Source organism: Peromyscus maniculatus, chromosome 8, assembly GCF_049852395.1.
Source record: "Peromyscus maniculatus bairdii isolate BWxNUB_F1_BW_parent chromosome 8, HU_Pman_BW_mat_3.1, whole genome shotgun sequence".
NCBI lineage: Eukaryota > Metazoa > Chordata > Mammalia > Rodentia > Cricetidae > Peromyscus > Peromyscus maniculatus.
In genome coordinates this window covers 92,172,217-92,199,298 of record NC_134859.1, presented here as the reverse complement: position 1 = coordinate 92,199,298, position 27,082 = coordinate 92,172,217, and the positions used below count along the sequence as shown (strand labels likewise).

Sequence of the window (27,082 nt, the reverse complement as noted above, 5' to 3'; positions counted from 1 at the left end):
TATTAACACTCCTTGGTCAAAGGAGAGGACCACAGGGTCTCACCTGGGATTCCAGCCATGATTTCTGTGGTGGTTTGAATAAGAATGGCCCCAGTCGCCTCATATACTTGAATGCTTAGTCATCAGGAAGTAAAATTGTTTGATAGGATTAGAAAGGCTAGGAGGTGTGGTCATGTTGGAGGAAGTATGTCACTGGGGTGGGGGTGGAGGGGTGGGGAGTGGGGGGGGGTGGGCTTTGAGGTTTCAAAAGTCCATGCTAGGCCCAGTCTCCCTCCCTGCTACCTGTGTATCAGGAAGTAAAGTTCTTAGCTCCGGGGCCATGTCTGCCTGCCTGCCACCATGCTCTCCACTATGATGATCATGGACTAGCCCTCCTAAACTGTAAACAAGTCCCCAATTAAATGCTTTCTTTTATAAGAGTTGCTATGGTCATAGTGTCTCTTCACAGCAGCAGAACACTGACTAAGACAACTCCCTTTTGTCTCCTTCCCATGCTCTACTGCAAGTGATCTTGGGAGATGCTGGACTCTACAAGAAGTAGAAGGCTGACTGAAGTGAAACTCCACGATGCAGCCTCTATGAAGCTGTCCTCCACGGGGAAATAGGACTTTGCAGTGTTTTTGTAGCTGTTCACCCATACTCCTATAATAATCCCTCTCCCAAGTTCTGCAAGTATCCCCATAGACTCACTGGCTCACCAAGGACTCAGGAGGAATCATTTCTTTGGTTAGTTGTTGGTGCCCTGTATGGAGTGAGCAGACATGTGTGTATCCTCCAGGGAAGTTCACAAAGTATTATTTTATAATATTACAGATAATATTTAATAATCTCTATTACCTTCCTCCCCCTCTTTTTTTTTTCTTCTTGTTTTTTGAGACAGGGTCTCACTATGTAGCCCTGGCTGTCCTGGAACTCACTCGGTAGTCCAGGCTGGCCACCAACTCACAGAGATCCACCCGCCTCTGCCTCCAGGATGCTGGGATTAAAGGCACGCCTGGTTACCACTTTCTTTTTCTCTCTTCTTCATCGCTGTTTGTCTTCTTGCCTTTCACTTCCCTCATCTCAAATACTCTTTAAACACCCTTTTCCATCTATCTATCTACCTGCCTGCGGTCGGCGGGAGAGGCAGTGTGAGCACTCCATGGGCAGGAGGTCAGTGGACAGCTCTAGAAGGTCCACGCTCTCCTTCCATCACATGGGGCCTCGGGACCAAACTCAGTCCTCAGCCTTGGCAGCACGAGCCTCTACCCACCAAACCATCTTGCCATCCTTCAAATATTCCTTTTAAGAAACTTTTTGACTTGATTCTAGTATTGACTATGATCTCTCTGTGGTACTCTCTGACATAGGAACTCTGGTAGAAGCAATGAGGGCCAATTAATTTGGTAGATGAGCTAGTATCAAATTAATACTAAGAGACAGTCTTTTCCCCTGGACTTTAGGGCTGGGTCTGTGCTTCTGAATTTCTCTAGGAAATCAACAAGAATACTTGAAATGTTTCTATAGAGAAAGAAAATTCTTTTTTTTCAAGGTCTGATGATCTTTTTGTTGTTGTTGTTACTCTTAAAGACTGATTTATAACTGGAATCAGAAATAGAATTTCTTAGCGAGGACAGCCTGTTTCTTGGCAGTGTGTTCCTGGTGTTTTTCTTTGGCTTCCTTCATTCTCTTGGTCAAAAGTTTACTATATTCTGAAGCTTCCTCCTTGTTTTTTTTGTGTGTTGTTTTTTTTAGAGCACTACACTGGCATTTGTGTCGCAGGACACATGGAGGGATGGGACACTGAGTCTTGGTCACTTTGGTCCTGGACTGTCTACCTTCTCTGTTTAAGGGCTTTCTGACTGCATTACTGGTGGACATCATCTTCTTCAGAGAGTTTGAAAGCTTTTAGATTCTGCTATCTCTGTTGGACCCCAGCTGCTGAGACACGCTAATATTTGTCAGTTCAGAAATAAATATCCTTTTCTCTGTCTCTCTGTCTCTCTCTCTCTCAACAATAACCAAGTTGAGAACACTGAAATTGGCATCCACAATGCATCCATGAAAAGACTTGGCTTCCTCTCTCAGTTCTCCTTGGTCTATAACAGGAATGCCCCTTACGGAACAGCAGACACACTCTACCAGGGGTCTTTGCCTCATGTGGAAACTTTGTTTGTCATCCTCACCACTGATTCAGACCACACAACGCTTCCACTTTCCACCTGGAGCATCAGCAGCTACTTCTGTGGCCATGTGCTTCTCATGGAAAGTACAAAGCTTGAGTTCATCTGCTTCACTGAGTTTCTGACAGCCAGTGACTGGGAAGGAGACATTCAGCTTCATTTTGATGCAGCCTACCACCTAGAAATGCTATAAAAAAGGAGCTGAAATTCTTTTTATGAAGCACCGTGTGTTTGAAATACTCACGATTAACTGGCAGATTTTTAGACAACTCCTCTATCTCCTCTTCCTCAAGAGGATATCCCAGGTGTTCAAGAGCATCATCGATTTTATCAATATCGACTTTTCCACCTTAAGAAAAAAGAATAGAAGAAATTTGGTTTTATGCCAAAAGGAAAAAAATGATTACCCATACCCATCAGCCCATACAATTAGGAGATGAAAAGTCCCAGCACCATACAGTCCTTGAGGTGATAAAATAAATCAGGAATTTGGGAGAGGAATGGTCTTTCCTATTCATGTTCTAGAGAGCACTGTCACAACTGTCCTTAGAAGGAGTTTACAGAAGAGAAAATCAGGCACGGCTTACTATTACAGCAGTTGACAACTCACCAACAATTTCTTACAGTAGAAAAAGATTGAAAATTGCTACAGATTGATGATTACCCCAACTGTTGATAGACAGGTGTTCTAGTGCTTACATCACACAATATGGCAACACAATTAGTAATGTAACCAGAGAATGAAGGGATTTGTAGTTCTTTTTCCCCTTTTAGAACACTGTGCACTCACTTCTGAGAGTCCGCAGTATGTCCATTAACACATTTTTGTACACCATGTTGTCATCTGTAAGGTAAAGGTCACATTAATAGAGGAAGTAGAAAGCCAGGAAGTCCTGTTCATGAATGTTATTAGTCATATTCAAGGAATTTACTGGGACTCACAAGGCTGACTATTCTGTGGTATGTGATATACTGCAGGTAGAACTTCAACACATTGAAACGCGGGTTGTTTTATGGTTCTCTGAGGTTCCCCTCCTTTCCACTACAGAGATCTTCTGGCTATCACCTTTTCTGACTTTTGCTTTGGGCATGTTACAGATATTTGGTCCAATATTTAAAATTGTTTATCATAATTACCAATTCCCCCACACACACACACCAAACAATATTACCTTTTAATTTAGCACTTGAATATTGAAGAAAGGATATTTTGTCAAAATTGGCTCTTTTAATTTTCAATGAGCTGTTAAGTAACGATGCTTATATAACTTTAAATATACAGCTCAAGCCCAGGAAGGAGTACTGTAACTAATGGTGAGGTCTGAACTACTTACTATCTACTGGAAGTGTGTTCTGTATCAGCTGGCTTTCACTGTCTGTTAATTCAATGCCCAAGCTTTCCAGATATGGTTGTATATCCTCGGCATTTATTTTAACACCTTTAAGAGATGAGAGACATAATAAATGAGCATTTTCATATAGAATGATTCTCCATTAAGGAAATGATAATACATAATTGTAAGAGATACAGTAGCAGAGAGCTGAGGACACAATGAGGCCTATCTCTCTGCAGAGCATCACAGGAAAGCGCTAAAGCAAAGCATGTTTCCTGTACCAGTGAAAGGAGGGAAGAACAAGTAAAGAGGAGGAAGACTTTGGCCAGGGGTGGCAGAAAAGGGAGGTGGCATGGGAAGGCACAAGAGCACAGCAGTAAACAGTAGACAGAGACCAGGGAAAAGTTGGGACATGTTAAAATTAAGATTAAAAAAATAAGCAATGGATAATAATCTTAAAAAACATGGCTTGATAATGAAGGAACCCCTCGAAGTGGCCTTTAAGCAAAATGGAAAAGAAAGCCATTGTGAGCTGCATGGGTACCCAGTCAGTTACTCCCCAAAGAATAAAAGACAAGACAGATCTACCATCCATGCAGAAGGGAGATGCCAGAGACTGGGAGGGGCGGGTTATGTGAGGCAGTCAGAGCTGAAGCCCCTGCAGTTTTATGTCTCCAATTCCTGAAGGTCGTCCTCACCTCTTTGGCTAAGCTAGTGACCATTCTGGAAATCAGCCTGGACCCAGGAAACTGGTTGCAACTTGCAAACAGATCCATGGACACAGGTCTACTTTGTGGGCAATGTGAGCCACACTGCAGAGGGTGCTCACAGTGGAAACTGAGGCTCCAACATCTGGAGAGACTGCAAGACCAGACACAGACTACTTGAGGGTGTGTGGGAGCTGGAATGGAGATGAGCAAAGCCAGGTACCTGGAGTCTCTCAATGTCTGTGCCCTGCCCCACCACACAAATTGTTTTGGTTTGATTAATTTCTACATTTTCAATAGTCCTGGGGTGCTTGGCGGGGCTTCAGCAGCTGCACAGGCATCCCCACTCCTGGCAGTGCTGGTAGGGTGTGCCTTGTGAAAGAGGGCATCCAACTGGGTGTTCTTCAGGCTCCTGTCCTAAACAATGATAAATGACCTCAAATAGTACACAAATAAGCAGATGGATGAACTCAAGAAATTCAGGACCTGGAAAAACATCAGCAATATAGATAAGGAAGTTAGCAACATGAATGAGAAAACTCAGCAAGGAAATTAAGATTTTGATAAACAAAACAAAACAAATCAAAACAGAACCAAAAATACTAGACATGAAAAAAATCCTTAATGAATTAAAGAAAAGCACAGTAGAAAAATCACCAATAAACTAGATCAAGCAGAAGAAAGAATATCAGGGGTTGATGACAAGGCTGATCTAATATTACAACTAGATAGCAATAAAGAAAAAAAATAATGACTACTGCTTGTAAGAACTCATGGGATATGATCAAGAGACCAAACCTAAAAATTCCATGGGGTCAAGAAGTAACAGAGATAAAAGTTAAAGTATAGAAATTCTACTCAATGAAATTAAAGCAGGGGGCCAGGGAGATGGGCAAAAGCCTCTGCTCTACAAGACTGATGATCTGAGTTCAGCTCCCAGAAGCCAAGTAATAAAGCTAGATGCAGTGTTGTGCATTCATAATCCCAGCACTCCTACAGTGAGATAGGAAATGGAGAACACACACACACACACACACACACACGCACGCACGCACGCACGCACGCACGCACGCACGCATGCACGCACGCATGCACGCACCCTCACCCCCCCAAAGATCTTGATTTTTAAATCTTTCCATCATTACTTCTCACCAGAAAACAAATTGGCTGCATTCGCCAAGGAGCTCAGTGAGAAACGTCCAGCATCTGAAACACAAAGTCAGACACAGACCACACTTTGCTTATTTGCTTGTGAGATTTTCTAAGTTGTCATTGTATTCACAGGAGACATTTGCTATTTTCTGAATGTATCCAATTATGGAACAGAATTTTTGTAGGAGGTGAATTAGCATGCTAAATTGACTCTTCTTCTAGATGGTTACTGGGACCTAAAAGATACTTCTTTTGGTGATAGATAAACTTTTTCCAGGCAGAAATCACTGGCATTCTATTTCTACCCCACCTGACATTTCTACCCCATCTCCTAATTGCTGAACGAAAACATACTGCCTTTTACTGTGTGTTCCATGTCAGACAACTCCACACCCCCTTTTCCCTCCTCACTTGACTTGTCGTTTCTGGCCTTTTCTACCAGCTATCCCAATAACTTCTAAAAATTCCCTGTAATGTTCAATATAAGCTTAGCAATGCCTTTATCAGTCCTCTGTCAATACTGGTAGATAATAGATTAAGAGAATATATATATTATCTATCTATTATATCTAATATATCTATATCCTATCTATCTATCTTCTTTCTTTCTTTCTTTCTTTCTTTCTTTCTTTCTTTCTTTCTTTCTTTCTTTCTTTCTTTCTTTCTTCCTTCCTTCCTTCCTTCCTTCCTTCCTTCCTTCCTTCCTTCCTTCCTTCCTTCCTTTCTCCCTCTCTCCCTCCCTCCCTCCCTTCCTCCCTTCCTCCCTCCCCCCCCCTCTCTCTTTCTTTCTACCTAACTTTATTGAGACAGGGACTCACTATGTAGCCCTAGCTGGTCTGGAACTCACTATGCAGATTAGGCTGACCTCAAACTCACAGAGATCTGCCTGCTTCTCCTCCTTACCCCCACCCCAAGAGCTAGGACTAAAGGTGTATGCTACCACACCTGGAAGAAGCTCCATTTTTACCCTTGAGGATTATAACTCCACAAATATTTCTTCCTTCCTAAGAATAACCGAGAAAAAATACCCATGCAGAGTCTACCAGAAGGGCTCAATGGTCTTTAAAAGAAATTAGAAGTAGTAACTAAAATACCGTCAACTTGCAAGAAGTTCCATAGACTTTTCAAGTCTGATTTTCCAACCTGGTAGTTGAAGTTTTCCATAATGGTTTCTAGTTTACTTGTAAAGCCTCGCCCTCCTTAAGAAAGGAAGAGATGCAATAAGAAAAAAATGTAAAATTATGTTTTAACGTTTAAAATTCTCCTTAGCTCTAAGGACTGGGTCGCATAGGAGGGAAGGAAGCAAGGCCATGAATGTTTGAAGGAAGAATAAAAAGATGGCAGGGGACAGACGGAGGGGAAGAAAGGAACATCCCCTATGCATGTCCCAAGGTATGCTGCTAAAATTTGCCGTAGACACCTACAGCAAAGGAAGTGACTAATGTCTGTTAATTGTTCCTCATTTATTCACAGCAGAGGTGTCAGAAACAACCATAATTGTGGTCGCCAGGTTTGAAACCTGTCACAACAGTAAATTATCTCTGGGAATTTAAGCTAAAAGCCAGAAAGGGGGATGAAAAGATTGATAAACTATTGAATATAGCACCATGGGCAAGAATGTGGCCTCAAATAACTGTTTCCACATTCAAGTTGTGAGACACGAGACAAGTGGATCAGTGTAATGCACATGGGGCGTGGCGTTAAGAAAATTGCCACTGCAGCATTTGTGGGACAGAATACTGCCTTGGACCTACCCTCAATGGAAATAAGCTACTGTTACCATTAAGAGATAAGCAGACTTCCCAGAAAGAAACACAAACTTGAAGGCCTGTCTCACTTGACCTTGTATTTGTTACTCACTGTGCGAAGTTTTTAAACCATCAAACAGTCGGTTGCGATACACCTTATTATCATCTGTAACGGAAGACATAACCACGGTCACAGACAAAGCGGTACAGACATCCATAACAGGACCGTGGATGACTACCACCATCGAAACTGTATCCTTATAGGACCTGGCTTATCCAGCCCGCTCTCCACACAGCTTTCTTCAATTTGGCTTTATTAATAAAGTGAAGCATTGGATCTCCTAATGTTCCACTTCGATAGGCTAGTACTGAGGCTAACTCATTCTTTTTGGTCCTGCCTTCTCTCCTGCCCTCATTTTTCTTTCTGCTTTAGGATCATCAGACATTCCAGAAGTAATATCTCAACTCAAAAATTCATGATCAGATCTTGATTCATAAATTAATTCCTTTCCTAAGAAGCTCTCAAATCCAATAGAGACCCTCCGTCAAATAGTCTCCATGAACACAAAGACTTTGGACTTTCATCTTACCATTTGAGAAGTCTTCAATATGTTGGACACAAACAAATGTGGAATGCATGCTCAGTGACTGCCCCTTAGCCCCCATGATATACACACGCAAACTAAGTCCCCTAGGAGCTGAAACGGGATCAGAAATGCTCACAGGTGACAGGCAGGGTCTTTAGCAGCTCCCAGCGTTCCTTTGGTGTGAGTATTATCCCTGTGGTTTTCAAAGCGCCATTTAGTTCACCAACATCCACTTTGTTTCCTTTGGAGAAAAGTAGAAATGAGAGCAACACGTGATTTTTAAACCGTAAGTGTCATCTGCATGCACCGGAAGGACTGAATAGTCAAAAGTCTCAGCTGAGAGTCTGAGAGGACATCAGAAAAAGGGATCAGTTGCTTAATTCTAGACAGAAAAAGAATTTTGTAAGTTCTAATGAAACACCCAAGGCAATGTCATCCTGTTCTGACTCTGTTTTGTGCTTGTTTAGATAGTCCTCAGCCCTCTGTTCTCCTTCCCAATGGTCACAGCTGCCTTGGCAACACATTTGAGATTCCCATGACCTTGACCATTGTCCAGATGTATTAACCAAAATAATTTTTAAAAAACCCTAAAATAACTTGAAAAAATATAAATGAAAAATAGTTGACTTATTATGTCTAAAATAATTACTGTGCTCTTTCAGGAATGAATATTTCAAGGTTCCTCTGACCTTTACATACCTTTGATATAAATTATGGTCTTTGTGGTTTTTGCCGTTAGAAACTGTGCTGCTAAGCTTGGGTACCAATTTACTTTTAGAGGCACAAGCTCACTCTTGGCTGGGCCAGTCCCCCTCACCCACAAAACGGATTTAAAACTTTTCATTGGCTTAATCAGTGTGATTGTCAGTAACTATCTCATGTGGATCATTTCACTAAGAACAACAATAGAAACTAGCATTCTAAAATGGAGTTCAGAGAATGGTATTGTTATGATATAAATGACTATATACATATTTTATAGATAAATAATGTCTATAAATAAAAAAGTGTTCTTTGGTAATTACATATATGAGTATAATGTATTTAGAACGTATCTACCTCCACCTCCAACTTAGATCCCCCCACATGCCCTACCCATCTTCATGTGTGTTTCTTTTTCTTTTTGCTTTTTTATAAAAATAACTCCCTGAGTTGGATTCCTGTTGTCTCTATGCACATGCATGCAGGGCACCATCTACTGGAGCATGAGCAGCCTCCATGGACCACACCACTAAAGAAAGTTGACTCTCCCTCTCAACAATTGGCTAACAACTGCCAACAGCTCTTTAGCTAGGGGCAGGGCTTCATGAGCCCCTCCCTTCTGCATGCTACATATTCCTTTTTTATGATATATGATAATATGACAAGGTGATTTATTACTAAAAAGATCAGTTATAATGCATTATTTCACCAGTGAATGTGGTTACCTAGGTTTATTTTGGCTGTTTGAACAGTGCAACTGATTTGAATTATTAGAAAAAAATCTAGGAAAATTGCTATATGATACTACAACAATAGAAGAGTTTAACAATTTTGTCAAAAAGCATATGACTCAAAACTAATCTGGACTACTGGATAAAATGTTTCTATTTTTCATCACATTTGTTATTTATTTAGTGTGTGTTGGGGACACCCTTGTGGAGGTCAGAGGACAATTTGCAGTAGTCAGTTCTCTCCACTATGTGGGTCTCAGAGAGCAAACTCAAGTCATCAAGCTTGGCACCAAGTGTCTGCTGAGCCATATCACAAAGATCCATAAAAATATTATTAATATATGAATAAAACCAACAAATTATTGTACTAACAAAACCCCTGTGATGGGGCTTGGATATTTAAAAGCATAAACGTAAAATATTGCCATTTAAAATCATTTTTCCTCCATGGCCTTTTACTCACCTGTGAATGACTCTACATTTTCCATCATCTTACTCAGTTTAACCTTTCCATCTGTAAGACAAAACACAAATAAGACCTAGGCACAGTGACTCAGACCCAGAAAACTTAAGGCCTTACAGTGTGAAATAAAACACTGACATTCAAATGTTTGTCCTGATTTGTTCTGTAAATGAATCAGTTTTTATCCCCAGATGAGCATGGAATTAAAAATTGAAGATCTATAAATATGATATATATCTAAATCACACACACACACACACACACACACACACATATCACTGAAGGAGAAATTGCAGAATGTATCAATTCTATACACAATGGTGCTAGGAAATTTAAAAGGCATTGTTTAATCTTTCCAGTTGACTTGTTCTATGTCAGAATTCAAGAGCAATCTGTTTGGCCACCTGAGTATTTCAGATTTGAAAAGTAGTGTTGTGGCATTGTTATGTAGCCCAGACTGACTTGGAACTCTCTAAACAGGTACTCTAGGGTACCCCGGAAACTAACTCCCTGCCTGTGCTTCCCACTGCTGTATATGCGGCCATTACTGAACCCTCTTTTTATGCTTCCAACTCCAAGGTCTCCAACATTTGTCTTATTTAAATTATATGCTGACTTGTTGAAAATCTTATTTCTAGGTCACATTGTCCCTTGAAGCTACCATTCACTCATAATCTCTACAACTCTGTATGTTTTCTAAGAAGCAATATTATTTGGTGGAGAAGTTAAATCCTTGAAGCTATGTGGATCTGTTCAGATTCTATTTATCAACTTCTGTAATGTAGCCTCAGTTTCCACATCAGAGAAATTAAGATAATTAATTAATAAATAATAACCTACCTCACAGGGTTGCTTTGGGACTATTGATAACATAGATCTGGTGCCACATAAGTAGTAGGCAGTTAATATTTGATAAGTATGAGTTGTGGTTACATCACCGAGATTGTTAGTTTATCTGGCCAGGCGTGCAACAGAATTGAAACAGTAAAAGGGAATTTGCTATTTAATTAGTACATAATTCTGAGTTCTTGTTAACTAAATCTTCTTCATATAACCTTGTACAAATAGTCAGTGGGTAAGTCAGATCTCACTTACTATAAAGATTTCCAGTGAAGGACAAAGGCAGGCTACCCAGGAGCCCCTGCGTGATTTGGATGAAGATAGAGATAAAGGTGTTCTGATGGTTTGAATGTGTGTTGGAGACAATCACTGCTAACAGTGTTGAGAGGTGAGACCTTAAGAGGTGACTAGGTCGTGTGGGCAGGGTCCTGATGAACTGGTCTCACTGCATGGGTGGATTGTACTAGTGAGAAGTGTTTTGTTATGGAGATGAGTTACACCCGCCCCACTAGCAGCCCCTCCTGGTTGGCTGCACTTGCTTGCTCTTGCCTGCTCTGTCTGTTTCTCTCACACAGGCACATGCCTTTTACCTCTCTGCCTTCTGCCATGGGTGACGTAGCAGGAAGCTCCTACCATGTTAATTCCTTGATAGTGGACTTCCCAGCCTCTATGACTATGAGAAATTAACTTCTGTCCATCATAATTTACCTAGTCTCGTGTATTCTATTATAACAGCACAAAACTAAGTAAGTCGATGTAATAAAATTTCATGGTACAGTGAGAATTGTAGAAGACTGGCTTCTAAATAGATACATTATTCATAATTTTAACTCCAAACAATACACAATGTATTGTAATATCTATGGAAGTTGCCACGCTGCTTTCAGACAGAAGGTTATATAGCTTCTCTATTCTCCCCACAGGATTATAGAAGTTGCCCTAATTATTTATACAGCCAAATAATATACTTTTTTTTTCTCCCAAGACAGGGTTTCTTTGTATAGTCCTGGCTGTCCTGGAACTCCCTCTGTAGACCAGGCCTGACGCTGCCTCCTGAGTGCTAGGATTAAAGGCATGCACTACCACCACCCAGTCCAAATAATATACTTTAAAAAGTTAAGTCTATATTATCACCCCTAGCTGAGAGCTGAGGATAATGCAATTAAGAAGTATTTCCCACCTGAGTCAGCTAAGTAGCACACATTCCTGTGTTCCTTGGGTGCAATGCTTTCCCTTCTCAGGGAGGGGTGTGTCCTACCCTATCCTGGTCCTTTGGGCATGTGATTCAGTGAGCCCGATTGACTTTCTGACTCAGAATCCTGAAAAGTGTGGACAGGTGACACATCCAGCTGCATCCCCTGATAACACTATTAATTAGCTCTGTGGTCATGTGATCGTTTTGATGCAGCCTTGGCTTTGCTCTTCCCAACCCTGGGTTTTCAAATTTCTGATTCTATGAATCACTCTATGACCTTCCACAGTTTTCTTTTGTGCTTAAGCTAGCCAGACGTAGCTTCTTTTGTCCAGATCCTGAGGATATGATTTTACTATTGAGAAAAAATTCTGGCTGGGTGTGGTGATGCATGTCTTTGATTCTAACACTCTGGAGGCAGAGGCAGTCAGGTCTCTGTGAGTTAGAAGCCAACCTGGTTTACAGACTGACCAGGGCTATATAATAAGACTCCATCTCTAAAAAAATAAAGTAAAAACAACAACCCCCCTCAGAAAAACAAGACCCCTCAAAACACACACACACACACACACACACACACACACACACACACACACACAGAGTTTTTTTTTCTCTAGTTGAGGTTTTTAGACTAAGCTGGAGAAGTGTCACTTTCCTTAGTGTTGAGGCTGGCTAGAGGTTATGGCTATGGCTTCCGGTTGCCTTAACTAACCAACCATCTGTCTGCATAGAGTAGGAGTCATACACAGGGGACTGTTGGCTCCAGATTTACTTGAAGTGGCTCTAAGTGCTGACAACTCACCTCCCTTCTTATCAGGTCTGAATGACAAGACTGTGATTTAAAATTAAAGGAAGGCTATTTCTTGGAGGCAGACTCAGTCTAGGATTTGGCACCTTAGGAAGCAGTACAACTTTGTCTCAATTGCTATGATAACAGCATTATGTAGTTTCAGCATAAGTATATGAAAAAAAACCCCAACCTCCTACAAACAAACCAACCTGGGGCATTGCTTAACCATAAGGAAATGCAAATCAAAATCACAAGGAGACATCACCTAACTGGAGGCAGGGCAGCCATTTCTAGAGAGACAGTAAAGAGCCAATGTTAAGGGTAGAGAAAAAGAGCAACTCTTTTTTTTTTTTTTTTTTTTTTTTGAGACAGAGTTTCTCTGTGTAGCTTTGATGCTGTCCTGGATCTCGCTCTGTAGACCAGGCTGGCCTTGAGCTCACAGAGATCCTCCTGGCTCTGCCTCACGAATGCTGAGATTAAAGGCATGTGCCACTGCTGCCCCGGGGGGGGGGGGGGGGGAGATCAACTCTTAAACAATGGTGGTGGGAGTAATATCAGCCATTGTGGAAAACAACATGGAAACTCTTCAAAAACAAAAATAGGATTACTGCCTGACCAACAATTCCACAACTTGGTAGATCAAAGGAAGGCACTGTGTGTATTGAAGAGAGGTCTGTGAGCTCATGTTCACACAACACTGTTCCCAATAGCTGGGATACAGTCATTGTGAGAGTTCCCTGATGAACTGGAGGACTTTATATGAGCTGAGACAAGAGAGGCAAAGACAGACACTGTTCTCTCTCATTGTCAACTATGAAAACGTTGACCTCCAGAAGCTGGAAGCAGGGTACTGGTCAGAGGATGCACAATCATAGACGTCCACTGCTCTGCAAGGGACAAAGCTGACAGCGACAGTCTGCTGAATTCTTTAAAGGTATAAATACACATGCCGTTTGCTATCACCAGAAAAATGATAACTGTGTGGGGTGAGGCCTTCATTAATTAGCTAGATCTAACCATTCAATAAGTAAGCTTTAAAACACTACGTTACACAATATATATACACAAAACTATCAATTAAGAAAATCTACAATGGTTGGTTAGGTATGTTTCCTTTCCTGAGCTTCCTGGTGATTTGATGGACTTATTATTATTATTATTATTATTATTATTATTATTATTGAGGCCAGAAAAGGGAATCAGATCCCTTGGAGCTGGAGTACTTAGGCAATTGTGAGCTTTCCAACATGGGTATTGGGGATGGAACTTAGATCCTCTGGAAAAGCAATGGGCTCTCTTAAGCACTGATTCTTAGCTCCTGTCACTTTTTTCCTTGTTGAAATGCTCCTTCATTTTATTTCTCTGGCTTCTTGGGTCTTTAGGTGTTCTCAGTGGTGTTAGGGTTTAGCTTTGCAAGTGGAACTCCTTGCTTAACAGACAAGTCACCTCTGGCTGAAGCATTACAGTCTGGGATAACAGCTTCTCCCATGAGTATATTTGGAAGTTTATTGGAAGAGCTGAGAGTGTCTCCGAAGACACCATGACATGCTCACCTTCAATGGGCAGATGGCTCTGCAGGTCTTCAATTTCCTCGTCCTCCAGCTCATAGCCCATGTCTTCTAGGATGGCATCCATTTTGGAGGCATGACACTTGCCCCCTGAGGAAAGAAGAAGGTCACAAATGAAGGAGCTGGAGCCTAAGTTACCACAGATGGAAGCAACCCAGAGCATGGTAAAATCAGACAACTCTTAGGGCTGCAGAGACACGGTGGAAGCTAAGAACACAATGTATTTTGCCAATCCTGCTTCAGGGATGTTTTCTACAGTTTGCAGGAAGGTTGTATTTAGAAGTTAATTATTTATCAGAAGAGTTATGTAAATTTTTATTTATACATTGATTGCATGTACTGATTCTATATACTATAAATTGTATCTTTCAGATGAAGTATGAATTATATCAGACAACTAGCACTCTTGATTTGCAAACAGAATTTGAAGGATTTGCATTGCCAATTATAACAGAAAATTATAAACTGCATTAGTTATAGCTGCATCTAAAAGATCTACAAACTTAGAGAAAATAAATCACCTGATTATTATATAATGATGACATGATTTTTGTTAAGTCAAGGTAAAGCACAGATAATAGTTTGAATTGCTTTATTGTGATTATCACTTACCAGGAAACCACTTTATATGATCAAGTAATATGTTTTTAGGTATCTTCCCATCATCTGTAAAATATGAAACATTTAAAATTAGAGAAAAATTACATATACTGTAAAAAAGGTATAGAAGGATATAACTTTAAGTGCATATTATAAGAATTTACCTTTGAAATTTATACTTCTTTATTTATTATGTATGCAGTGTTTGCCTGCATGTTCTGCCTGCATGCCAGAAGAGGGCACCAGATCTCATTATAGACAGTTGTGAGCCACCATGTGGTTACTAGGAATTGAACCCAAAACCTCTGGAAGAGTAACCAGTGCTCTTAACCTCTGAGCCATCCCTCTAGCCCTTAAATTTATATTTCTATAGTTCTCACATCTACACACGTCTTTATAAAGAAGTGCAAAGTAAGAAATTTTTTTCTTTCCTTTTCTTTTCTCTTCTGTTCCTCCTCCTCCTTCTTTTGTGACTTTCACCTCTCACCTTCTTTGGAGCTGGGGACTGAACCCAGGGCTTTCCATGTATCTAAGTCCCCAAGGTCCCCCTTTATCCTCCTCTTTTTTTCCCCAGGGCTTTGTGCACCTAATCAAGTGCCCTACCGCTGAGCCTTCCCCCAGCCCTGGACAGAGTTCTGAATGTGTGGCTGACAGATGTCTTTCCTCATGCCGAGCTTGCTTTCCCTTTCTTCTTGCTGTTACCATTAGTTCATCATGTTTTGTCCTCTTTATTTAAACTTTGCTTATCTATCTATCTATCTATCTATCTATCTATCTATCTATCTATCTATCTATCTACTATCTATCTGTGTGTAGGCTGGAGTACAATATTGGATGTCAGTACTTATCAGCCATCTTGTTTGAGACAGGGTCTGTCTTATTTGCTCTTGCACTGTGTATTCCAGGCTAGCTGGTCTGGAAACTTTTGGGGACTCTGTCTCTGCCTCCCATCTCACTGTGGTAGGTAGGCCAGGATTGTAGACCTGAGCAATGCAACTTTTATATGTGTTCCAGGGATGTGAGCTCAGATCAGTAGTCTTACACAAGTGCTTTTACCTACTGAGCCATCTCCACAGCCAGGAACAACACTTTTAATACCAAGATTAAGTTTAAAGATGTTGGTGGGGTGTGGGGGCAGATACTATCAAAACAAATTTAAATGCTAGACACAACATTGTTCCAATTACAATTTTTTTTTTTTTGAGACAGGGTTTCTCTGTGTAGCTTTGGACTCTGTCCTGGAATTCACTTTGTAGATCAGGCTGGCCTCGAACTCACAGAGATCTGCTTGCCTCTGCCTCCCGAGTGCCGGGACTAAAGGCATATGCCACCACCACCCGACCCAATTACAATTTGTTCTCTTTGTGTTTTAGGTGTTGCAGGGCAGGAGAGGCGTCAGTTTTTAGGATGTTCTCACACTGAAGTTTATACAAGCACAGAGATGCATTCCAGTCAACAGAGTACCTACCAGCAACAGGCAGCCTTTTCAGTAGCTCATTGACTTCCTTGTTCGTGAGCTCTATGCCCATGTTCTCCAGCACTCTTTGTGCGAGTTTGGCATCAATTTTTCCTCCTTTGGAAAAAAAATGGCAATAGCAAAAGTGAGAATTGCTTGCTGACTTTAGATGATAAAAGTAAGTTGGTACAGGACTCATGGAAACGTGTTCAAATTTGAAGAAACTATGGGTTTGCAATGCTCTAAATAGCCTCAGAGGTGTTAATCCTGCTTACAACAAAGAGATGCACAGGAAGCCCCTTCATGGCTGTACCTAATCTCAGGTGTACCAACATTAGCTCAGATCTGTACTGCCCTCTGTTTTGGCTGGATGATGAGATGGGTCACCTCACAAGCCACATCACTGGCATACTGTTACAGTTGTCCTAATGTTTCCTGAGTGAGAGTAGTTGCCGTTTTGAAGCATGATGACGTTTGTTAGCTGTGTTACCTTGGTGACACAAAGCATAAACTAACGGAGGTTTCAGAATAAATGTAGAACTCATTATTGACACAGATCATCACAAAATTTTGCTAAAGGTTAAATAAACAGATGTAATCTTTATGCAGGTTAAAAAATGTAAAGCCAGTGATGAGATCAGAACACACCCAGCATTGTGTAAAGCTTCTTTTATCCAGCTCTGCTGGTATGAAACGCTTCCTTCTGTAGGACAAATTAGCCTTGAACCTCTGCAGTGTTCCTGAATGCTGAATTACTGTGATGAACTCTATCTAGCCCTGGCTGGCTTGGTTCTCACTAAGTCTCCAGACTGGCCTTGAACTTGCAGCAATTCTTCTGCCTTAGCAACCTGAGTGCTGAAATATGGAGCGTGCACTGCAGTCCAGCTAAGAAAACTCATTTTCAAAAATGTATGTAGATGTGAAGCTTTTGTGTAACAGTCTTGTCTTTTGCAAAAGGCCTTGCTTACCTGTGAATTTTCGTACTTCTTTCATTAGTTTCTGCAGATCAATCTTCCCAGAGGCTGTAAAAAGGCGACAGTCACACATACATGAATAACTGTGCGCCGACTCAGAGGTAAAGGGGATGTTAAGTAGGACTTTTTGCTGATTTGTTTTGAATTATAGCATACATACACAAACATGAAATAAGGAAAATTACTCTTGAAATATGTTGACTATTAATCTCATTATCTACTCTCTATTTTTCTTTTTCAAGGTCTCAGCCTTGGTCTGGAAAGACTATTCAGTAGACAAGGACACTTGCTGCCAAGCCTGATGACCTGAGTTCAATTCCTGGGACCCACATGGTGGAAGGAAAGAACTGATTCCAGAAAGTTGCCCCCTAACCTCCACACTCACCATGGCACATATTGCCCACTACACACACACACACACACACACACACACACACACACACACTCCTAAAAGAAAAAGAAAAGAAGATCTTAAGCTTTGCATAGCATGTACATCCCTCTCTTCAGGCTTGTTCTTTTTAGTTTATACTGTCTACTAGCGGGTCCTCAAGTCAGTATAACTTGTTGGAATTGAAGAAGTAGTATATTTAATTTTTCACTAAAAATACTATGTGTATAGGTGTTTTGCCTGTATGTATGTTTGTGCACTATCTGTGTGCAGGACCTGAAAAGACCAGAAGAAGGCATCAGATCCCCTGGAACTGGAGTTACAGATGGTTGTGAGGAACGATGTGGGTGCTGGGAGTCAAAGCCAGCTGCTCTGTAAGAGCAGTCAGTGCTCTTAACTGCTGAGCCATCGCCCCAGGCCAAAGATGTAGGACATTTTAGGACAAAAAGAAAACTGGAAACTATGCTCATTATTGGTATTTCTTACAATAAAGGAAATGCCACTAGTATGTAATTCCATTCTCCCTTAGGAGGCTATTTCTATTACAAATACTCCTTACAGTCAAGATGGCAGATGGGTGCTTTGAGAATTCTTACCACTTGCAGAATGTATATATTTAAGACTTGTATGGATCATAGGAAGAAAACATATGGACAAAAATGAAGAGAAATCAAGGCCAAAGAAGATAGTTTGTCTTTCTTTAATCAAAGTTATGGAAGAAATGAAAAAAAAAAACCCTACAGAATAAGGACAAGATTATAAGTAAAATATCTGGTAGTTTTCTACATCTGATAAAGGATTTCAATTATATTCAAAAGCCCAATGAATCCTAAGGCAGATACATGAAAATCAATCCATTTCAAATTTCCACATCACAGCGAAGCTTCAGAACTAAAGGTAAATGTCCTAAAAGCAACAACAGCAGAACAATTACTCTCCAAGAATAAGTAAGATTTACAGTTGACTTCCCATCAACATTAGAAAACATGATTGTAGGGTGATACTTTAAGTGTATGAAAGAAAATGACTAACGAGAATTCTATGCTCAGAAAACATATCTATCAGGAACTATAGCAAACTCGTGTGTGTGTGTGTGTGTGTGTGTGTGTGTGTGTGTGTGTGTGTGTGTGTGTGTGTTACTCAGACAGGCTCTTGATACAAACCTTAGGGTAATCTCAAACTTGCAATCTTCCTGCCTCAGCCTCTTGAGTGGTATAAGCATATAAGCATGTATCACATGTTAAACTGACTAAATAGATAATTTTATAGCAGAAAAAGAGTATTTGTCAATGATATTTACTTTTGGCAGAAGAAAAATCATCCTAAAGGCAAAGTTGGAGATGCAAGAAAGAATAAAAAGCTAAGAATGTGTGCACACTTGAGTAACTCCGAATGAACATTGGTGTTATAAAAATATTACACTACTAGGTCAATGTTGATTGTCAACTTGATGGGATGTAAAATCACCATGGAAACAAAATCTCTAGGCACGTCTGTGAGGGCTTATCCAGAGTAGGTTGAGGTGGGAGGATCCACCCTAATTGTGGTGGCATCCTTCCTTTGCCTGGGGTCCTGGACTGGATTAGGAGGAAGTTGAACACAGGCATTCACTGCTCTCTACCTCCTGACAGTGATGTGAACTCCTGCTCCTGCCGCCACACACACCATCCCTGCAGCCACACACACCATCCCTGCCGCCACACACACCATCCCTGCAGCCACACACACCATCCCTGCCACACACACACCATCCCTGCCACCACACACACCATCCCTGCCACACACACCATCCCTGCCGCCACACACACCATCCCTGCCACCACACACACCATCCCTGCCACACACACCATCCCTGCCGCCACACACACCATCCCTGCTGCCACACACACCATCCCTGCCACACACACCATCCCTGCCACACACACACCATCCCTGCCGCCACACACACCATCCCTGCAGCCACACACACCATCTCTGCCACACACACCATCCCTGCCGCCACACACACCATCCCTGCTGCCACACACACCATCCCTGCAGCCACACACACCATCTCTGCAGCCACACACACCATCCCTGCTGCCACACACACCATCCCTGCCACACACACCATCCCTGCCACACACACCATCCCTGCCACACACACACCATCCCTGCCGCCACACACACCATCCCTGCAGCCACACACACCATCCCTGCCGCCACACACACCATCCCTGCTGCCACACACACACCATCCCTGCCACACACACACCATCCCTGCCGCCACACACACCATCCCTGCTGCCGCCACACACACCATCCCTGCAGCCACACACACCATCTCTGCAGCCACACACACCATCCCTGCTGCCACACACACCATTCCTGCCGCCACACACACCATCCCTGCAGCCACACACACACCATCCCTGCCACACACACACCATCCCTGCAGCCACACACACCATCCCTGCCACACACACCATCCCTGCCGCCACACACACCATCCCTGCCACACACACACCATCCCTGCCACACACACACACCATCCCTGCCGCCACACACACCATCCCTGCCACACACACCATCTGCCACACACACCATCCCTGCCACACACACCATCCCTGCCGCCGCACACACCATCCCTGCCACACACACACCATCCCTGGCACACACACACCATCCCTGCCACACACACCATCCCTGCTGCCACACACACACCATCCCTGCAGCCACACACACCATCTCTGCAGCCACACACACCATCCCTGCTGCCACACACACCATCCCTGCCACACACACCATCCCTGCCGCCACACACACCATCCCTGCTGCCACACACACCATCCCTGCCACACACACACCATCCCTGCCGCCACACACACCATCCCTGCAGCCACACACACCATCCCTGCCGCCACACACACCATCCCTGCTGCCACACACACACCATCCCTGCTGCCACACACACCATCCCTGCCGCCACACACACCATCCCTGCTGCCGCCACACACACCATCCCTGCAGCCACACACACCATCTCTGCAGCCACACACACCATCCCTGCCGCCACACACACCATCCCTGCCGCCACACACACCATCCCTGCCGCCACACACACCATCCCTGCAGCCACACACACACCATCCCTGCCACACACACACCATCCCTGCCACACACACACCATCCCTGCAGCCACACACACCATCCCTGCCGCCACACACACCATCCCTGCCACACACACACCATCCCTGCCACACACACACACCATCCCTGCCGCCACACACACCATCCCTGCCACACACACCATCTGCCACACACACCATCCCTGCCACACACACCATCCCTGCCGCCGCACACACCATCCCTGCCACACACACACCATCCCTGCCACACACACACCATCCCTGCCACACACACCATCCCTGCTGCCACACACACACCATCCCTGCAGCCACACACACCATCTCTGCAGCCACACACACCATCCCTGCTGCCACACACACCATCCCTGCCACACACACCATCCCTGCCACACACACCATCCCTGCCACACACACACCATCCCTGCCGCCACACACACCATCCCTGCAGCCACACACACCATCCCTGCCGCCACACACACCATCCCTGCTGCCACACACACACCATCCCTGCTGCCACACACACCATCCCTGCCGCCACACACACCATCCCTGCTGCCGCCACACACACCATCCCTGCAGCCACACACACCATCTCTGCAGCCACACACACCATCCCTGCCGCCACACACACCATCCCTGCCGCCACACACACCATCCCTGCAGCCACACACACACCATCCCTGCCACACACACACCATCCCTGCCACACACACACCATCCCTGCAGCCACACACACCATCCCTGCCGCCACACACACCATCCCTGCTGCCACACACACACCATCCCTGCTGCCACACACACCATCCCTGCCGCCACACACACCATCCCTGCTGCCGCCACACACACCATCCCTGCAGCCACACACACCATCTCTGCAGCCACACACACCATCCCTGCCGCCACACACACCATCCCTGCAGCCACACACACACCATCCCTGCCACACACACACCATCCCTGCCACACACACACCATCCCTGCAGCCACACACACCATCCCTGCCGCCACACACACCATCCCTGCCACACACACACCATCCCTGCCACACACACACCATCCCTGCCACACACACACCATCCCTGCCACACACACCATCCCTGCTGCCACACACACACCATCCCTGCTGCCACACACACCATCCCTGCTGCCGCATCTCCTAAAACATTAGCCAAAACAAACCTCCTTCCTCCAGCTGCCTTTGTCATGGGCTCGTTTCAGTGATGAGACAAATAACTAATCCGACCACTGATGTTTCTCTAAATTACAAAAGACCAGCACAGAACTAAAGAGAGAAGCACCTTAACATAGAGAAGGAAGAGAGTGGAGGTAAAATGTTCTTACGTCCTTCTGTTACCCAAGAGGAGGTTAATCTGAAGAGAGAGGCTCACACCATTCTATAGTAAAGCTCAGTGCCGGATGTGAGACTTCATTGATGGCCAATCCAATGCTGAGAGCATCAGGGAGCAGAGGGACAGAAGAGTGTTGGATAGCGAGAGAAATCAGGAGATGGTTTATGTATACAAACCAAAGAGGCATCCAGGGACTATAATTGCAATGAATAAGAGGACTACATTATTTGGTAGTGAGAATAAGAGGACTGGAAGTCTATTTTATTACATTTTGTGTGTGTGTGTGTGTGTATGTGTGTGTGTGTGTGTGTGTGTGTGTGTGTGTGTCTTAGTTACTATTCTGTTGCTGTGATAAAATGCCATGACCAGGGCAAGTTATAGAAGGAAGCATTTAACTGGGGGCTGGCTTACAGTTTCAGAGGGTGAGTTATGACCACGATGGATGGCAGGGAGCGTGGCAGGCGGCGCAGTGCTGGAGTTCCAGTTGAGAGATCACATCTAACCAGAAGTTACAGGTAGAGCCTGGCATGGGCTCCTGAAACCTCAAAGCTGATATATCCCCAGTGGCATACCCTCTTCCAACAAGGCCACACTCCTTCCAACACCACACCAACACCACACTTTCCAGTCCTTCCCAGACAGTTCCACTAAGTGGGAACCAAACATTCAAATATAAGAGCCCTCGGGGGCCATTCTCATTCAAACCACCACCGTGTGTATCTGCGTGTAGGTGCGCACATGTCACAACACCCTTGCAGATGTCAGAGGATGACTTGTGGGAGTCTGGGAGTCTCTTCTCTCCTGTCTGTTCCTTTTAAAGAGAAGATATAACACTGTAGTTCAAAATTGCTGGTCTATCAAAGACTTGAGGCCAGGTTGGAATCCTGTGGACAGTGTCAAAATAGAGGAGGAACAGACAAGAAAGTCTATATATTACAAGGCAGAGAAACATGTAGTTTGATGGCATAGCTTTTGGAAGATACTGACATGATGTAATTAATGTGAAATTAGCAACCCTTTCACTATAATAATCTTCAGTGTCCCTCAAGTAAAGATATTTACCCCATAACTCACTCTAGCACTTATGTCATATATATCAAAATTAATGAAAATATACTAAACCGAAATGTGCTCTTACATGGACTAGATTCTTCAAGATAAAAAAAAAATCAGCTGGGTGGTGGTGAATCATCCTTTAATCCCAGCACTTGGGAGGCAGAGGCAGGTGGATCTCTTTGAGTTTGAGACCAGTCTGGTCTACAAAGCGAGTTCCAGGACAGCCAGGGCTGTTACACAGAGAAACTCTATCTTGAAAAACCAACCAACCAAACAAACAAAAGATAAAAAAATCATATTAGCATCAAAACAGATGGAGGGTGAGGGTCCCTGGAAGGTCTGATACCAGTCACATGCTTACCATCAAATGGAAGGTTTTCTGACAGATCTTTTAGTTTTTCATCTGAGAGCTTGATTTTCAAGTTTTCCAAAGCATTTTCTAAGTTATTGACATCAACTGTCCCACCTAAGGAAAGAATCAGAGACACAAAAGGAATTTAGTAACTTTGCTGACTAAGAACACTTTCATTGATTCCCCCATATCATGGCTGTCAGCAAGAGTGTCAGCCCCCAGACGTTCAAGTGCACAGAACTGGCCAAAATGCAAAGAGAACTGAGAATGCTCTTGCTTGGTGTAGGGGAAAATCCCTAAAAGTGTGAACTCACTCTCCCACCAGGTACAACACGGGGCTCAAGAGCTCACTTTAGCTTGTTGAGTTAGGAAATTTCTCCCCAAGTAATAGCCCCAAAGGAGACTTTCTATGTGCAACCAGATTTCAATCTGATTTTTGTCAAAAGCTAATCTTAGCAGCAGAATGAAAAATTATTTGGAAAATGTGGATGGGAAGCCAGGAGAGTAAGTGTGGGATTGGCATGGGAAGCCAGGAGAGTAAGTGTGGGATTGGCATGGGAAGCCAGGAGAGTAAGTGTGGGATTGGCGTGGGAAGCCAGGAGAGTAAGTGTGGGACTGGCGTGGGAAGCCAGGAGAGTAAGTGTGGGACTGGCATGGGAGAGGGTGGTCCCCATGAGAGCACAGCCAGATACAAGTGTGAGGCAAGGGTTCTGTTCACCCTTCTCATCATGCCCCTCACCTTCGAACGATTTCAGACAGTCGATCAGTCTGTTTTCATATATATTTCCATTATCTGCAAAATAGGGGCACACACATCACAGAAAAGTGGTACCAGCCATTCAGAAGGACAGGACAGAGCTACCATCCCACCCAGGTGCTTTGGTGCTTTTCAGTGATTTGCCTTATAAATAGTTTGATATTTTGCTTGAATTCCAAAGTGAGGAATGGAGAAAACTTTCAGAGCATACATGTAGCTGGATGGAAGTAAGTGTAATAGCTTGTCGCCACATCCTACAGGAATACAGTCCATCTTTTCTCTGCTTCTCTTCTCTCTTCCTCTTCCCTGTTCCCACCAGCCTCCCTTCCTTTACATCTCCAAAGTTAGCTTTCCCTGGTAGGGAGACTGGAACAGAATAATGGCTTTCATTCCCAACCATAGGAAATCAAGAAAACAGAGTTGCTGACTCCCAGTGAAAGAACAAGATTATACTTTCTGAGGCAAGAACAAGGTCCTATGAAAAATTTTTGACAGCTCTTAAAAACAACAACAACAAATGGGATGCAGTCAATTATACCAGGAGATAAAAGTGTTCACTTTTTAAAGTATCTTGACACCCAACCTAACTTTTCCTAACATTCTAATAGTGTTTGAAAAACTCACCGTCAGTCGGTAGATTTCTCATCAGTTCTAAGTATTCTTTAGGTGTTAATGTTATTCCAGCGGCTTCTAAAAAACTTTTCACATCTTTAGCACTAATTTTTTCTCCTTCAAAAAAACAGAAGTAGTAAGCATAATTTGCAATATTAACAAATATCACAACATGTAACTGTTAGAAAACCAAGGCACAGAAAGGCTCCAAAGCAGAGTAAACAACAGGAGAGAACAAACCATGTTTCTTTCACTCTGAGAAGGGGAGCTCTTTTAGTACACTTAAAAATCACTTGTGTGTTGTATATGCCTGTGTGGGTGTATTTGTGGGTGCATGGGTATGTGCAGGTGTGTGTGGGTATAGAGGCCAGAGGTCAGCTTCAGCTGTGGGGTCATACACCTTTTTGAGACAGTGTCTCTCACTGGTTTGGAGCTCATATGTTATGCTAGTTTGGCTGACCAGAAAGCCCCAGGGGTCCACCCATCTTCACCTCCCCAGTGCTGGGATTAAAAGGGTGGACCACCACAATATTTATGTAGGTTCTGGGGATTGAAATCTGATCCTCATGCTTGTGTGCCAACATCACCCACCCTTGGGACATCTAGATGAGGAAGCAGAACACTAAGAAGATGCCAGAGTTTTGTTTATATGCCTCCTGGGCTTGTGAGTTTATGTATTAATGAAAAGATCTGAGGGCAGCATTAAAATTTAGGGTTTTAAACTTTAGAGAACTTTTAACTTGCCTACAACCGAGTTCACATCCGCTAATATTTTTTTCAGAGGGATACTTCGATTAGCTGTAATACAGAACATAAACAATTAAGATAATGATATATATATATATAACTTAGACAAATTATAAATTAGGATCTGATGAGAGCCTATAAATTTTACTAATCTATTTGTGTTTAACCTTAAATTTACATTCCCTGTTTTAAAAGCTGGATTCCTCATTATTAAGAAGGACCTTGGACGGTGGCCATTCTCTTGAGCACAGGGTTTGGCTATGAGACGTATCATGTCTTCATGGTACTTATGTATCATATCTTCAGTCCTTGGGTTTTTAGATGCCTTCTAAGAATGGTAACGAAACCATTCAAAAGGTGTGGTGGTGGTGGTGGTGGTGGTGGTGTGTGTGTGTGACTCACATATATGTAGACATTGACCTAGATGTTTCCTGTACCCCATCGATTCCTGATGTGTTGCCCTTTAACGTTTCCCACTTCTGTATTTATCTCATGTCATTGGATACCTTCGGGAATACTGATGGTGTTCCACTAATTCCTATTGTAGATTTTTCTTTCTTGATTATTTCTGGCTATCTTTACAATTCATTCTCTTTTACTCCTGCTCCCATTTTCTTTTTTCCTACAAGGCCCTGGCCTGTCAGTGTACTCCCAAGCCCTGAGGGAATAGCATGATGACATCAGATTACTAAAAAATGACAAAAGATAGAATTCCTTCTGACTTCCAGGCCAAATTCTTCTTCATAACTAGTACCTAAAATTCTCAGATTAATCTAATTGTAGAAGTATGTGGTGTGTGTGTGTGTGTGTGTGTGTGTGTGTGTGTGTGTGTGTGTGTGTGTGTGTGTGTGGCCTGGAACTTACCACACAGGAAGGTAGGTTTGGGACTTCCAGCAATCCTCCTGCCTCTGTCTCCCAAGTGCTGAGGTTATGGGTGTGCATCAGCATGCCTGTTTAATCTTAGACTCTCTTATACTTAATCCCAAGATTCTGTTTCCTGACACCCAAGGGCAGTCAGTCCTCGTGCTTACCACTAGCAGCAGCCTGCTTCTGTACCACACTTCTCAATTCCTTGTTTCTGAGTTTGAGCCCTAAGTTCTGGAGGAGTGGCTTCACATTATTACGATCAACCCTTCCACCTGTAAAACAGTTCAGACACATGAGAAAAACCCAATCCAGACATAAAGACTTACTAAATTAGAGTAACTTTCGACAGGCCTGGCTTTTGTTAAGAGTTAATTTGTCTGGTTGTGGTTGTGGTGCATGCTTTTACTGCCAGCATTTTGGAGGCAGAGGCTGGTAGCTCTATCTCGACCATGGTTGAAGCCAGCCTTGTCTTCACAGAGTGTTCCAAGGCAGCCGGCACTTCATAGTGAAACTTTTTCTCAAGAAACAAAGGCAAATAAACATACAAAAAAGAATTAGAAAGTTATTTGAAAGTGGTTTAGCAATCATGCTCCTTTTAAGTTTTCATAACTGTTGGGCTACTAATTCCACTTTTCATATGAAGAGGTCATGCCAAAGGGAGAAGGGTAAATGTACATTATAGTTTTTACTATAATAGAAAAAAAATCAAACACCAAGCAGCATCTCTGGAGCTTAAACATCTACTTAAGTGGGTGCTATTGAGTAAACTTTTATTCCACAGAAAAATTTACATGTAATGTAAAAAAGTTACATGTAATTA

At 43.1% G+C, this 27,082-nt stretch overlaps 1 protein-coding gene across 1 annotated transcript in view; it reads right to left on the bottom strand.

The window, feature by feature from the left end:
- Positions 1-27,082, bottom strand: part of Efcab3 (EF-hand calcium binding domain 3) — a 419,664-nt gene that overhangs the window by 83,356 nt on the left and 309,226 nt on the right. Inside the window, exons 137-153 of the mRNA XM_076543522.1 lie at positions 26,427-26,534; positions 25,393-25,446; positions 24,661-24,765; positions 24,019-24,072; positions 23,289-23,393; positions 17,001-17,054; positions 16,045-16,149; positions 14,589-14,642; positions 13,962-14,066; positions 9,587-9,637; positions 7,827-7,931; positions 7,216-7,269; positions 6,450-6,554; positions 5,356-5,409; positions 3,497-3,601; positions 2,953-3,006; positions 2,407-2,511 (exon numbers count right to left, since the gene is read on the bottom strand). Coding sequence (XP_076399637.1) covers positions 2,407-2,511; positions 2,953-3,006; positions 3,497-3,601; positions 5,356-5,409; positions 6,450-6,554; positions 7,216-7,269; positions 7,827-7,931; positions 9,587-9,637; positions 13,962-14,066; positions 14,589-14,642; positions 16,045-16,149; positions 17,001-17,054; positions 23,289-23,393; positions 24,019-24,072; positions 24,661-24,765; positions 25,393-25,446; positions 26,427-26,534 — 1,377 coding nt within the window. The remainder of the gene's footprint in view (positions 1-2,406; positions 2,512-2,952; positions 3,007-3,496; positions 3,602-5,355; positions 5,410-6,449; positions 6,555-7,215; positions 7,270-7,826; positions 7,932-9,586; positions 9,638-13,961; positions 14,067-14,588; positions 14,643-16,044; positions 16,150-17,000; positions 17,055-23,288; positions 23,394-24,018; positions 24,073-24,660; positions 24,766-25,392; positions 25,447-26,426; positions 26,535-27,082) is intronic.